General features: G+C 39.0%; 1 protein-coding gene across 2 annotated transcripts in view; it reads left to right on the top strand.

Moving 5' to 3' along the window:
* Positions 1-16178, top strand: part of Atl1 (atlastin GTPase 1) — a 76167-nt gene that overhangs the window by 47002 nt on the left and 12987 nt on the right. For both annotated transcript variants that reach the window (XM_048362622.1, XM_048362623.1), the window contains exons 7-8: positions 906-962; positions 14659-14751. In XM_048362622.1, coding sequence (XP_048218579.1) covers positions 906-962; positions 14659-14751 — 150 coding nt within the window. The remainder of the gene's footprint in view (positions 1-905; positions 963-14658; positions 14752-16178) is intronic.

Here is a 16178-nt window from a genome sequence, read left to right on the forward strand (position 1 = left end):
CACCTCCTCAGGTCTAGGTTCTCCAAAATTTCATATTTGTGGTAACACAACTCTCATGGTATAGTGTATCAGAATTTCAGTTGGAAACAGTAAGTTAATGTATTTGATTCTCCATTTTGCTTTTGTAGTAATCCAGGCTATTGGGTTTTTTTAAGTCTCATAGGCCACAGCTTGGTAAATGTGTCTTACAAGAATTTATGGTTCTCTAATCTTATGCAAGTTGTGCTCTGAAAGGTCATTTAAAATATTTTCTTCTTCTTCCATACCAAAACTCTGTCCTGAATTCTAGATTTTAAAGCTGCTCATTTTAGGGTGTAGGACGTAGCTTAGCAATAGATTACATACAAAGAAAGAAGTATTCATTTAAACATTTTTAAAATACACTTTATATTTGTAATGTCCTTAATTTTAAAATAATTACTGTGAAGCCAGGCACCAGTGGTTTCACATCTGTAATCCTAGATACTCAGGAGGCTGAGACCTGAGGATCACAGTTCAAAGCCAGCCCAAGCAGGAAAGTCCATGAGACTCTCATCTCCAGTTAACCATGAGAAAATTGGAAGTGGCACTATGGCTCAAAGTGATGGAGCAGTAGCCTGGAGTGAAAATGCTTAGGGACGGTGTCCAGGCTCTGAGTTCAAACCCCATGACTGACAAAAAAAATTACTCTGATTCTGTCTGATACTAATTTCCTGAAAGTGATTATTTTAATTATGTAGCATTCTGTTACAGCTAGGGGAAAATGAATGGAATAAAAGCTAAGAAGTAAAACGTTACAAATACTAAAACTTTTCTCTTTCTCCTTTCCTCCTACCCTCGTCTTTTCTTTCTCCCTACCCGTGTGTGTGTGTGTGTGTGTGTGTGTGTGTGTATGTGTGTGTGTGTGTGTGTGATATCCCTTCCAGCTTTTCACCGAATATGGCAGGCTGGCAATGGAAGAAACATTTCTGAAGCCATTTCAGGTGAGTGAGGGTAAATTTTTCTTAGATTTTTTTTCTGAAAGCTATAGCCAAGATATTAATTAGTTAGGGTTATGTTTCTTTATTTCATTCAAGAAGTATCTTAATGTCTTTCAAATTTAATTTGATGAGGAAAGGAAATAGAAATGGAGAAATAAAAAGATAATATATTCTAATTCCTGTAAGAGTATCAGCTTTTCTTTCCTGAACTTAACCCTAAAGATGTTATAGAAGCCAGAAGAAAATTGACGAGTTTGTTAAACAAGAAAGCTAAAGACAAAGAGGACTCTCGCTACACAAAAGTTGGTTGCAAACAACAAAAGCTAACTGAGCACCAGAGAGGCTATAGGGAGGTGGTTGAAGGCAACCCAATCTTTCTTACACATTAGCCTGTTCCATTGCCACTAAGTCTAACAACAACAAACTCAACCCTGCTGGGTGAGCAAGCCAACATCAGGGCAGCATTTGAGCTTGAACTGGTGTTGGACCCCTTTATGCTTCCTTGTAATCCTATCCTTCTTTGCACACCAAGAACAAAGATATAACAACAACAACAAAGATACACACACACACACACACATATATATAGTTATACATACTATTTTATACATATGTATACTTTTATATATAAACATACATAACTTACATAAATAAATGTAACTGCATATGTGTATATATGTATATGTTCTTAACAGCCCTTGAAAGCAGTACCTAGAAAAGAGACAGATTTACACACCAATGAAGAGCTCTGCTAGTTCTGTATTGTTTATATTACAAGTTATTTTCAAGTGACAAACTCACTTTTTTTTTTTTTTGCCAGTCCTGAGTTTTGGACTAGGTGCCTGAGCACTGTCCCTAACTTCTTTTTGCTCAAGGCTAGCACTCTACCTCTTGAGCTACAGCGCCACTTCTGGCTTTTTCTGTTTACGTGGTACTGAGGCTTCGTGCAGCCTAGGCAAGCACTCTACCGCTAAGCCACATTCCCAGCCCAAACTCACAGTGTTTGAAGGTCAGGAATCTGGAGCAGTTTAGCCTGTGTGGTTTGGGCTCTGAATGTCTCCTGATGTGCTCAAGTTGTTGTTCAGGGGCATGTTCTCTGAAGGCTTAAATAAGACCTATTGAGAAGTTCAATCTGTTCATGGGACCTTCCAACTCTTTGCCCCATTGGACCTTCCACTTGCGCTGTCCAAAGCAAATCACCCAGTTATGAGTGATTGACCAAGACAAGTCTCAGTCTTTTATAACCTAATCTTAGACATGACACATCTTCAATTCTGCCATATTTTATCAGTCAGTCGTGTGTTGGGGTTCTGGACACCCCCTTTCTCCCCCCACGGGGAGAATGGTAACCACAAACTCTATGAAAGAGCACCCAGCCTGGCCCTCCGCCAGCGGAAGGCCAAAGGCGTGCTCACATGGGCAAACGCTAAGTTGAGGACGGGTTGCTGAAGCTTCCCCTCCCCCCAGTCCCCCCCACATGTTACCGAGGGCGGAGGCGAAAAGGAAGGCATCAGGGACACGCTGCGGTGGTGGAATGCGTCTCAAAGACTTTAATATGGAAGGGCACTTATATAGAAGTAATGGCGGGAAGGAAAGGGGGCTGGCCAAAGGGTCAGTCATAGGCTAGGGGTCACGTTCATCAAGTGACATCACGAAACTTCCCTTTGTGGGCGGGACAATCCCATCATGGTGGCACACACGTGTTCACCTCCCAAGGGGTGGAGGTCAAAAGGTAGGAGGGGCTTCTATTGTCCCAAGGCTGGTGGAAGGGCAGTCTTTCCCAGGCCATAATAATCCCCAACAGTCGTGTAGACCAATTCTAGCATGGTGTGTAAGGACTCTAAAAGAACATGTGAACACCAGGGGGCAGGAGTTTGGGGGCCTTGTTATTAAGCTAGCTAGCCATCACACATACACATTATTATTAAAGAAATAAGATGGATGTTTTATGCTTTCAATAATGCAAGATTAGGCAACTTGCATTAACGTTCTTACTGACAATAAGAATCCTCCACAGAAGCTGGGCACCAATGGCTCATGCCTGTAGTCCTAGCTACTTAAGAGGCTGAGATCTAAGGAGAACAGTTCAAAGCCAGCCTGGGAAGCAAAGACTGTGAGATTCTTATCTCCAAAAAAGCTACTAAAAAGCCAAAAGTAGAAACTGTGGCTCAAGTGCGAGAGTGCTAGCCTTGAACAAAAGAGTTCAAGGACAGTGCCCAAGCCCAGAGTCCACACCCAAGAACAGGTACGAAAAAAAAAAAAAAACACAAAACAACAACCAAAAAACTCACCTATACAGAAAATTAAAGATCGGTGTGGATACTTAAGAATATTAATAAGATAGCAAATAAATGATTGTGATCTGAGGGAAAATAGGGGCCCAGGAAAAAAAAACAATACAGAACTTATTTGACTATATTAAGTGATATAGACTTCAATAAAATAGTATTATTTGAGATAAATGGCTTATTTCTTAACAATATGAGAATGGTGAACAGCTGAATTGGTGAATATGTATCACACATAAACATTGCCACCTATTAAATAATAACTTCTAAGTCATAGAAGCAAGAAATTGGATGCAAGATAGGTGGCAGCTACTAGAAAATACATACGTAAAATATGGTAAAAATATACTCTGGAAAGGCAGTGAACCAAAAGTACATAGAGTAGTATGAACATAGTGCTAATATCCATACTGAATTAAGCAGAAGTAAGGGCTATATATAGCTCAATACTATTTGTGATCATTTAAAATCCTCTACATAATCAGAGTAGAATAACGCACTAAAGTGGGTGTGGCCAGAGGAAGACAGTTGAAGCATGAAAAGGGGAAACCTCACAAATACACGATAAGGCAAGGCAAGAAAGGTGACTTTTCCTAGAGAGATGATGGTGTACGGTGCATAAAGGATCATAAATTTCTCCCATGAGGCCCAGGGAAAGGGGGTGGGGGTGGAGGTGAGGTAGAATAAAACCAATCTTGATTTATAGTGTTCTACATGGTTCATAATACTTTTTTATTTTTTGCCAGTCCTGGGCCTTGAACTCAGGGCCTGAGCACTGTCCCTAGCTGCTTTTTGCTCAAGGCTAGCACTCTGCCACTTGAACCCATAGTGCCACTTCTGGCCATTTTCTATATATGTGGTGCTGGGGAATCGAACCCAGGGCTTCATGTATATGAGGAATGAACTCTTGCCACAAGGCCATATTCCCAGCCCCAGTTTATAATACTGCTTGTCTTTCTTTTTAAATTATTTCACAGGCTAATAGTTGAATTGCTGAGTTGCAGTTGGATTACTACTTTTATTTTTCTCACAAACTTACTCCATTGTAAATTCTAGAAGGAACTTTCTTACCAGCAGGGGTCGCTACTCCTTACAAATGCCTAACCAGTGCTCTTGAAAAAATAAATGATAGAAAGATAATACCTTTGGTTTAAAAAAAAAATCTTATGTAGTAAAAATAGAAAAAACTTTAAATGATTACCTTTTCCTCCCTCCCTCTCTCCCTCCCTTCCTCCCTCCCCCTCTCCTTCCTTCTCTCTCTCTCTTTCTCTCTCTTTTTCTACCAGTTACCATTTCTATTCCTTTCTCTAGGAAGGTTAAGGATATTCATTTGGATAAAATTATGGGGAAATTTTAAATAGTGCTTCAGAAAATGAGGTGAGATTAAACATAATGACATTTAAAAAATAATTTGTATTGCTGGGTGTCAGTGGATCACTCCTGTAATACTACTCAGGGGACTGAGACCTGAGGATGACAGTTCAAAGCCTGGGCAGGAAAGTCCATGAGACTCTTATCTCCAACTAACTACCAAAAAGTCAATAATAGGGGCTGGGGATATAGCCTAGCGGCAAGAGTGCCTGCCTCGGATACACAAGGCCCTAGGTTCGATTCCCCAGCACCACATATACAGAAAACGGCCAGAAGCGGCGCTGTGGCTCAAGTGGCAGAGTGCTAGCCTTGAGCGGGAAGAAGCCAGGGACAGTGCTCAGGCCCTGAGTCCAAGGCCCAGGACTGGCAAAAAAAAAAAAAGTCAATAATAGTGCTATGGCTCAAACTGGTAGAGCACAAAAAGTGCTCAAATGCCTTGAGCCCAAAAGCTCAGGGATAGTGCCCAGGTCCTGAATTCAAGCCTGGGACCAACACAAACTAAGAACAACAACAACAATAATGATAATGATAAGTTATACTACAATTAAACTAGTTCTAACAGTTGAAGCAGAATTTCTGATGCTGATATAGAATATAACAAGGTTTATAATAAATAGCAAATATGATGGCAATTAGTCAAGAAAATGAATAGCTAAATTTAATTACTTTTACCAAACTTAAATAAGCCAAATAAAATATTAGTGTATTTTAAAATCATGGTTTGAAAAAACAGAACTAAAGGCTAAAGGAATTCAGCTTAAAAGCATTATTAGTGTGCAAAGTTTTGAGTTTTATTGTCTTTGGTTTTGCTTTTGGATTGTACTGAGAATTGATAAAAACTGGTAGTATGTTGTTAAATGTTTATAGCTGATTCAAGAGAAGGGAACAAGTGGGCCTGATTTATAGCATTTATTGAAGTCGAGGATATAAACTCTTTTCCAATGGTTTTAATTTTTCAAGACTAAAATTAATCCAGTTTTTTATTTTCTTGGTTAATTCCTATTTATTATAATTTTACTCTATTTCAAATATAGGGATTCTTTAATTTTAAAGTTGTTAAAATTCATTTAATTTTAGTATAAAATTATTACTTACAAATATCATGCTTTATCTTACTTCCTAAATCTATTTTCTTGGATTCAACAGACCTGAAAGTCTCTTCAAGTTTTAATAATTGTTCTTTAAAACAGCTCTAAATAATGTGGCACACTATGAAGTATAATATATTTGAAGGTTTAATATAGAGTTCTCTGGGAATCATTGCTTGTTTTGTAAATTATGAGCATTGGAATCTTAAGTATAATAATCTAGAACAGACTCCTTCATCAACATATCTGGTCTGTAAAATAGCTAGGTTGTTTATATTAGCTTAACCTTAGGATTTCAAAAGTATTAAAGAAGGTTGTATTCAACAGCTAAGCAAATTTTATGAGGACCTTGAATAATAATTTCTAGTTTGTTCTAAGAACCTATGAAACTATCTTGTCAGGTATAAGAGATTTATTTGTTTTGATCTGCTTTGAATTTTTCCTCCTTGGTTATTTGGACTCTCATAAACCATACCTAGCCCCACATTCCTCTGAACTGGATAATCACATCCTTGGTTCTAGATCCTTCTTACTAATTGTAGGTATTATTTAGATTGTCAGATTGTAAGCAAGGATGTCTTCCTCTAACACTCCATCATAGGTTATTTGTGACCCTGGAGAGGCTCATTTTCCATTTGTATGGTCCTATGTTCTTGTCACTTGTGTCCTCTCAGGTCTGCTGGCTGAGCTATGGTGGTAGAAGTGATTTTTACTCCATTATGTAATAGCAACAAGTTTATTATTGGGTCTCAGCTGACATACAGACTCTACAATAGCTCTTGTGTTATGTCATTAAGTTCTCCCTTTAGCTATAGCAGCCCAGCAGTTTATTTCTTAACCATTTCGTAGCCTCTAATTATATAAGCCTTAGAGAAATAAACATTCCCCAACTTACTAAAATATTATAGCCCCCAGATCCACTGGAGTCAATGATTTAAATGCCAGCACATTTCTCAGTGGCATTTTTATATAAACTTAAAATAGTAGCCACAGTATTCCTGAACCTTAGGCCCTTTAAACCAGAGTTCTGAATATATTATCCATTAATTCCTGTCTGAGCCCGGATCCCTGAGATAGACGGGGACTGCTAGCAGAATCTTGTTTGGCTAACAGAAAAGAGATGAAGCTGTTTGCTATCCGCAGCCTTGGTGATAAAAACAGAGCAAGGTTTTTTAAACACCCAGTCTAGGATCATTTTGGAGCCATACCACAGTTCTATGAAATCAGAATAAGGCAGTCTTCAGTCTTCAGTTCATCTTGGAACAACACTATACATCAGGCTGATTTAACCACTTCACACACCCATGGTTGAAGGCATCAGTAGCAGGGATGGTTCTGCTCACAAAGATGAATTTCTCGATAGAGATGGTTAGGAAATTAAGGCTTGCCTGTAATAGGGAAATAAGCATAAGTTAGAAACAAAAAAAAAATTTCCTGCACATGAACTTGATTTCTTTTTCTTGGTAGCCTAATTTCCTTCTTTCAAGATGTTCACATTTACGGTTATTCTCTTTTATCTCCTCAGTACTATTCCACTTTCAAGATTAGTTAATTTGTCCTAGTTTTTTGCCATAGAATTATTTTTACTCTGTGCAGGGCCTGGCACATACTACACACAGGCGGCACTGCTGAGCTACACCCCTATTCTTCCATAGCATCCTCATTAGCCACCTTCATGCATGTACAGTCCCACCAACACTTTAGGACTTCACATTGTGAGAGAAAAGTAACAGCCCAGTGCTTCACCTTCACCTCAGTGGAGATGTGATTACTAGAGAGCAAATTAGTCCATGCCAGCCTTAAAAGGGAAAGGGGAAGGTTGCTGAAAAATAACATAATAAAGCCTATAATAACATACTGTCGAGGTAAAATGCAGTTTCTCATCGCGGCTTTGCTTCCATGTCGAAAATTAGGAACTTGTTTAATCTAGTTTCTTTTTAAGGTTATATTTGTACACCCTTTATTATTTCTCATGATTTGAGAATGCTCACTTGCAGAATTCTTTGGTAGTGATTTAAGCCACTTTGAAACAAAATGTCCTTGGGCAAATCTGTGTGATGATTGGAACTGCCAAGTATTACTGGAGAAATACATGACCTCCGTGAGAAAAGAGAGCCTACTGGCTGCCTGTTATGCTGAAAATTAAAGAAAAAGAAAATTAAAGGACAAAGATCTGAGAAAGCCACCTACCCTATCCATCCAGAGAGCAATTTAGGTGATGTGAGATCTGTATGAATAAGCAGAAATGCTCCTCTGGCTACAGTCATTGGTCAGTGGTGTAGACCAGCATTCTTTTTGTTTCTATATTGAGGGGTGTGAAATGCTTGTGACATTAAGAATTTGTGAAGCACTTATATTGCTGTAGGCACTGTGCTAAGTAGCATGTTGTAGATCCATTATTCAATTGCTGTTCATTATTCCACTACTCCTTTATTCCTTCTTTCACTTTCCTGATACTGAAATGCTGAGGCTCAGTGAGTCATGCATAGGATGAGTTACCGAGCTGACCTCAACTCAGCCACAGGCTCCAAGTCCTTGCATCCAACTACTATCTTCCAATGCCTCTCTTCCCATTTCTGATCCTAGGCACTTACTGAACCACATTTTGTGATCCTATATTTGAATGAGCATGACCTATCTCACTAATTGTAAAAAAGCCTTAAATATAGTAGCATTGCCAGGTGCTGGCTCATGCTGTAATCCTAGCTCCTCAGTAGGCTGAGATTGGAGGATTGAGGTTCAATGCCAGCCTGGGCATGAAAGTCCCTGAGACTCTCACATCCAATTAACCACCAGAAAGCAGAAGTGGAGCTGTGGATCACAGTAGTAAGAGCACTAGTCTTGAGTGGAAAAAGCTCTGGGACAGTGCCCAAGCCCTGAGTTCAAGCCCCATGACCAATAAAAAGATGGAAGGAAGGAAGGAGGGAGGGAGGAGGGAGCATTGTACAGAACTTTTCAAACAGTGGATGGTCAACAATACTCACCAGTAGTGTTATGTACACATTTGGAATTGCATGTAATTTACATAAGAAAACCCTTTGAAGTCAAATTTGAAAGATCTACATCAAAGGCTGTTATATATTCCCCCTAGTATTATCTTTTAAAGATAGGAACTCATAGCCTATGCTGGTGGCTCGTGCCTATAATCCTAGCTACTTCACTTCAGGAGGCCAAGATTTGAGGATTGTGGTTTGAAGCCAGACTGGGCAAGAAACCGTGAGAATCTTACTTTAGATTAACCAAAAAAGCCATAAATGGAGCTGTGGCTCAAGTGGTAGAGCACAAAACCTCAGGGATATCACCCAAGCCCTGAGGTCATACACGTGCACGCACACACACAGAGACATGACCCACAAATAAGCAATGCTACATTATAACAGTCTGGCTGTCTAAAATATTTGTACTGGACATGGCCCCTGTGATACTCCACAAGCAGAATCATGAAGTTCCCTAGAAATGGATAGCAGTAATAGAGTTGATTGAAGTGTTACATGGACAGGTAATAACACAAAATGAAGAAAATAGTGTCTTTTATTAGAAGGATAATAAAGAGATACAGAAATGTTGAGTCTTTGGGTTAGCTAGAGATCATACTGTATGCGATTAAAAGGTAATCATAGAGCCTGGTTTGTGGATGTTGCAAGTAATCAACCAAGACTACAGCAGTTCTGCAGGAATAACAGGCCTTGGTAACTGGACCAAGAGATTGGCTATAAAAGGCCATGAGTCTAATGTATATCATTCACTTAATGCCTTCTGTGGCCTGATCTTACAATGATAATTTTAAAAAGGACCTGTAATGGTTTAGAAAGGCCTGTGGCTCACACCTGTAATCCTAGCTACTCAGAAGGTTGAGATCTGAGGATCATGGTAGGAAGATTCCAGGAGACTCTTGTCTCCAATTAGTCAAAGAAAAAGTGTAAAGTGGTGGTGTGGCTCAAGTGGTAGAGTGCTAGCTAGCCTTGAGCAAAAAGGAGCTCAGAGTCAGCACTCAGGCCTTGAGTTCAAGCCCCAGGACCAGCCAAAAAAAAGAAACAATCTGTTCTCTTCTAGGTTTTGGTTTTTAATTTCTTCCATATATCCTCAAAGAGTTTTTCTCCAAAAGATTATTTTTTGCAGCACTGAGGATTGAACTCAGGGCCAAATAAGAGAAACTAAAACCAGCAAAAATAGAAATGATGCCATGTAGGGATATGGGCCCATTTCTCTGCCAGGTAAAGAATTGAGAGGCCAAGGAATAGTAAAGTATAGTAGAGCAGCAAGTTTATTGAAAGTGAAAGCAGAGTTTCCCTAGAGAGGTACCCAGGTGCTGGGAGGCCAATGCTGTTATCTTGGAGGACAGTTGTTATAGCATAGACTCCTTCTGTATCTCCTCCCCTGCTCCCTTTGTGATTGTCCTTCAAAGTCTTTGTGATTGCCTGATGGCTTGTGTATGAGCTACCCTGGCTCTTTTGTTGGTTTGCCATCCTCATTGTGATTATACAAAGAAAATCTGATTGGTCATTCCTGAAGCATTACCTCACTATTGATATAGGACACTAAACATTATAGGAAGAAGTGCCATGTTGAGCAGGAGCTCAAAGTACTGTGGGAACAAGAAATGCCATGATGAACCACATGTTGTCTACTACATGTTATGTCCTTAATTTTCTATTTCTCTCTACCTAACTGTCCCCTTTAATGGTGGAATATTTACTAATAAAACTTACACAAAATTTAGGGCCAAAAGTGTGTACACTTCTAAAATTAAAGGTCAAATTACTCTATACAAAGATTTAGAACTAGTGACCTTATATAAAGATCTGTTAGGTTGTAAAATCCTAGGATTACCAAACTCATCAGTAACCAGAGTTCAGTGCTTGCTTGGCTTTTTTGGTTAAGACTGGTGCTCAGCCACTTCAGCTACACTTCCACCTGCCAGTTCTTCATTGGTTAGAAAAGAGTCTCATGGACTTTCCTGCCCAGGCTGGCTTCAAACTTTGATTCTCAGATCTCAGCTTCCTAAGTAGCTAAGATTACAGGCATCAGCACGCCAGCTGAAGCACATTCTTCTGTAAATGTAGAGGTGAAATGGGCAGACATCAACTACAACAAGATTTCTGGTGAGTATTTTCTACTAAACTGAATTTGGGATTATAGTCATGTAGTCTCTCTTATGGGTTGAATTTCAATGGGCTGTTGATGGAACAAGTTGTTGATTAGATTTAAAAGCACTTCTGATGGTTACTTTCATCTGAAACTGAAGTTAGAACTGAAATTGAGTGTATTAAAACTAGTTGATTATCTAATTCAGATATTTATTGATGGTAGGATTCTAGAAATGTCTTTCTCAGAGTGTGGGAATAATGTCACATATTTATAATCATTTATAAACATTTTCGGGTAGTACTGAACAACATATATATTGATTTGCTCCATCTACTTAAAACATTAATATCTATATATTATCCTTCAAGTATGCTATAGTTTGTGTAGTCATCCCCATTATTGAGAAGTTAGTTTTTTGGTTTATATAGCTACTTCCCAATTGGTTTTCTCTCTCTCTCTCTCTCTCTCTCTCTCTCTCTCTCTCTCTCTCTCTCTCTCTCTCTCTCTCTCTCTCTCTCTCTCGGTTTTAGGGCTTAAACTCAGGGCCTAGGTGCTATCCCTGAGCTTCTTTTGCTCAAGGTTTCCTCTCTATCACTTGAGCCACAGCTCCACTTCCCTCTCGATTGCTAAGCACCTGGATTTTTTTTCAGTTTTTTACATATAATAGTACTATAACAGTCCTTTTGAATGATTCCTAATGGGTGTCATTTCTAAAGCAAAGTTACCAAATCTGTAACACATCTTGGGATTTTAAAAAGACTATTTGTAGAATAAATGTAATATACATATATTATTTGCCTGAATCCTTCTAGAAAACTTTTATGACTTCATATGTTTTTATCTGATAAACATGGCTAATTTATATTCTTGTTTCCAATCTCTCCCTACATATGTAAGCATGTCAAGATTTAGCAGGTTAGGAACCATAGGTCTCATACCTGGAGTCCTTACTATGCAGAAAGATCTTGGTTCTAAGCCAGCCCAGGTAGACATATTCACAAAAATTCTTGTCTCCACTTAGCCAGCAAAAAGCTAGAAGTGGAAGTGTGACTTAAGTGCTAGAGCCTTGAGCAAAAGAAAAACTAAACAAGATTGTGAGACTCTTGAGTTCAAGCCTCAGTACTGGCACATACACAGGAAAAGATTTAGCAGGGTGGAAAAACTGGTAGCTTTCAAATAGGGGTATAATTCATAGAATTCCATACATGGTAAGTGTAAACCATATAAATTATTTTGGCAAAAGTAGATGTGCTATATATGTAGCTCATAATTAAACAATTATTAATATTCAAGAGTTACATGTACCAGCTATTAAATTATTAGTAACTCAAAATCATGCATGGTGGATGTGTTTACTTCCAATAAACTGGAAAATACTGCAAATTGTAGCTTTATAATCTTATGATAGCTTTTTGGTCAGACAGTTCACTAGCACATCACTTATAGGAGCATAAAGCAGGGGACTTGGGAGCTTGAACACTGGCATTAATTGACTGATTACTGTTTATAGGTTGCTAACTCAGAAAATCAGACTTCAGGTGTGCTTGTATTCTACACGTGGTCCTTATTACTTCAAACAGTGAAAATGTTTGGGGAAACAAAAAGGGAACTAAAATCTCTCAAGAAAAGTGCAAACTCGGGGCTGGGGATATGGCCTAGTGGCAAGAGTACTTGCCTCGTATACATGAGGCCCTGGGTTCAATTCCCTAGCACCACATATACAGAAAATGGCCAGAAGTGGCGCTGTGGCTCAAGTGGCAGAGTGCTAGCCTTGAGCAAAAAGAAGCCAGGGACAGTGCTCAGGCCCTGAGTCCAAGCCCCAGGACTAGCCAAAAAAAAAAAAAAAAGTGCAAAATCCACAGTCTCATTTATATTGGTTCCTCGACCTCTATTTGGCAAGAGTTGCTTCCTAATTAACATCTATTTTCAAAATACATGTCTTAGGTAGAAAGCTTTCAAATGCAAAGTTATTATATTTTCACCAAAATTCTCACAAAATAAGCATCTAAGTTATCACAATTTAATCATCACCACTGTGCCCAGATATTGTTTGGAAAGGGATCTTACATGCATGCTCAGACTGGCCGCATATTTCAGTCCTCCTGATCTTAGCCTCCCAAGTAGCTAGGGTTACAGGCTTGAGCCACAGGCACCTAGCTTTCAAATGTATGTTAATGTAATACTTTTTATTTAAAATACAACAAAGTAGTCACTTTGTTATTATCATATATTAATTAAGCGGAGGAAATTGCTTGACAAAACAATGTCATTTTTATAAAATTGTTTTCCATGGGGCTGGGAATATGGCCTAATGGTAGAGTGCTTGCCTCGCATACAGGAAGCCCTGGGTTCAATTCCGCAGCACCACATATATAGACAAAAGCCAGAAGGGGGGCTGTGGCTCAAGTGGTAGAGTGCTAGCCTTGAGCAAAAAGAAGCCAGGGACAATGCTCAGGCCCTGAGTCCATGCCCCAGGACTGGCAACAAAAACAAAACAAATAAATATAAAATTGTTTTCCAGCTGTAGCCCTACTCATTTGTGCACATACTGTTTGCCAAATGTCAGCTCTGATTGCATTTAGATGAGATGGGGTACATCTCAATTTTTTCCCTCTGGATTTTGCTATGTACTTTGAATATTTTGTGGTAGTATGTGAATGCCATTTCTATTTTTAAAATTACAAGTAACTTAAGAAACAAAGCTGATCTTGTATCGTAGGCATACTTTCTGTTATCGTTATCAAAAGGGAAGACTTGCTGGTCAGATGTGGTTCAGCTACTCAGTTATTTAGCTGAGTAGCTATAAGCCTGGCTACTCAGGAGGATGAGATCTGAGGATCGCCGTTGGAATCCAGCCTGGCAGGAAAGTTTGTGAGACTCTTATCTCCAAATAAACACCCAAAAGCCAGAAGCAGGGCTGTGACTCTAGCCTTGAGCAAAACAAAAGCTTCAGGGACAGCTCTCAGGCCCGGAGTTCAAGCCCCTGGACCAGCACACAAACAAAGAAAGACTCATAGGAATGTGCAATATAAAATCTGATTACACTTACATAGGTCTGTTCAGCCTAAAGCTTATTTCTAATTTTCTCATAACTCAGCGGGATGCATTCACTTGGCAGTTCATATGCAGCTTTCTATTTATACTTACTGAAGACATAGAGGAGAGTACTTAGAAACTTTCAATATTTTTTATTCCCCCCATTGTTTTATTAGCATCAGTCAGTTATACAAAGGACTTTGATTTTGACATGCCTACAAATGCATACATGTACCTTGATCAGACTTACCTCTGGGTCTCCCTCATCTCCAATTCCTGAACCAATCTCAAAAAGCTTCATTGTGAGCTGGGCACTCCTTGGCCCTTGCCACTAGTGGTAGCACATCTCCAATTAACCACCGAAAAACCCAAAAGTGGGGCTCAAATTGGTAGAAAGCTAGCCTTGAGCAACAGAGCCCAAGCCCTGAGTTTAAGCCCCACAACAGGACCTATCAAAAACAACAACAACAACAACAAAAAAACACACCAAGCTTTACTGTTCTATTTTCACACACATACATAAAATAATTCCACCATATTCACCTTCAAACTCTCCTTTTGTACTCTCCTCTTCCAGTATTACCCTGATCTTGGACAGAACTTGTTTATTTTCTCATCATTTTGTTTATTTTTAAGCATATGCTAATTCTTCATCAAAAGTCTTAAGTTTGAGTTTTCATCCCACTATGGGGTGAGCACATTCAGGGGCAATGATGCTGTATAGATAGATACAGTGATACTCAGAGCTAGTGATAATGGTTACTGGCTTCAATAACAAGTAGAAGGAGGTATTTGAAGTACTCTTACGGTTCCTTTCTTATCTTTTAGAGTCTGATATTTCTGGTTCGAGACTGGAGTTTTCCATACGAATTTTCATATGGAGCTGATGGTGGTGCCAAATTCTTGGAAAAACGCCTTAAGGTTTGTTAGAAATTTAGTATGTGAAATTTCCAGGTACTAATTTGGAATTATTTTTGTAGGATGAGTTGCTGAATATTCAGTAGCCACAATTTCATTGGATCCATTGTAATATCTATATGAACAAACTGAGATTGATATTTAACAAAGTACTTTCAGAGGTATAATATCAGTGATTGATATAAAACATTTTTGTTAGCTATATAAAAACAATTATTTATTCCTATAAAGAAAAGCTTCTGGGCTGGGGATATGGCCTAGTGGCAAGAGTGCTTGCCTGGTATACATGAAGCCCTGGGTTCGATTCCCCAGCACCACATATATAGAAAATGGCCAGAAGTGGCGCTGTGGCTCAAGTGGCAGAGTGCTAGCCTTGAGCAAAAAGAAGCCAGGGACAGTGCTCAGGGCCTGAGTCCAAGGCCCAGGACTGGCCAAAAAAAAGAAAAGCTTCTTATTTTGAAGAACTAAATCAATTCAAGACAATATAAGTACCTAGATTCATATTTTAGAAGAGGATTAAAGAAATAACAAATTTTGAAATCCCATTTTATAACATTTTGCTAACGAATAATAATTTGATAATATTATGTAAATTGCTTACATTGAGCAGGTCTCACAAAGAATGCTTGCTGAGAAAATGAAAAAATTGAACTAAAAAATTCTTTGAATTCTCTAAACTTACCTTTTTAAATTTGTAATTTATTTAAGGGTATTTTTTTTTTGTTTTTATTTGTTGTTGTTGTTGTTTTTGCTAGTCTTGGGCATTGAACTCAGGGCCTGAGCACTGTCCCTGGCCTCTTTTTTGCTCACCCACTTCTGGCCGATTTCTGTATATATGGTGCTGAGGAATTGAACCCAGGGCTTCATGTATATGAGGCAAGCACTCTTGCCACAGGCCATATTCATGAGTATTTTTAGTTCTGCAGACTTTCAAGTAACAGGTCTAAAAAGGAGTAGGAGGTGTTCTGGCTAGTAACACCCAGCTATTCTGATGCCTTTCTAGTGTGTACATGTGCACTTGCCAGGCGACAGGAAGCTGTCTGAAATGAAATAGGAAGATGACTTTTGTGTCTCATGGTGCTTTGAATTTGAAATTCAGTTCACTAATTTGTATGGAAATATGAGAAGGTCCATCGTGTAAAGGTAGACACTTGCTAATTTCAATAAATGGCCCATTTTTACCCAAGATACTTTCTTTTTTTGTCCTTCTGTTTTTTTTCTTTCTTTTTTGTGCTGGTCCTCAGGCTTAAACTCAGGGCTTGGGTGCTACCATGAGCTTTTTTGCTCAAGGCTAGTAGTGCTCCACCTCTTCAGCCACAGCACCACGTCTGGTTTTCTGGTGGTTAACTGTAGTTAAGAGTCTCAAGGACTTTCCTGTCTAGGCTAGCTTCAAACGAAGATCCTCAGATCTCAGCCCTCTGCATAGCTGG

This window comes from Perognathus longimembris, chromosome 14, assembly GCF_023159225.1.
Source record: "Perognathus longimembris pacificus isolate PPM17 chromosome 14, ASM2315922v1, whole genome shotgun sequence".
In the NCBI taxonomy this organism is placed as follows: domain Eukaryota; kingdom Metazoa; phylum Chordata; class Mammalia; order Rodentia; family Heteromyidae; genus Perognathus; species Perognathus longimembris.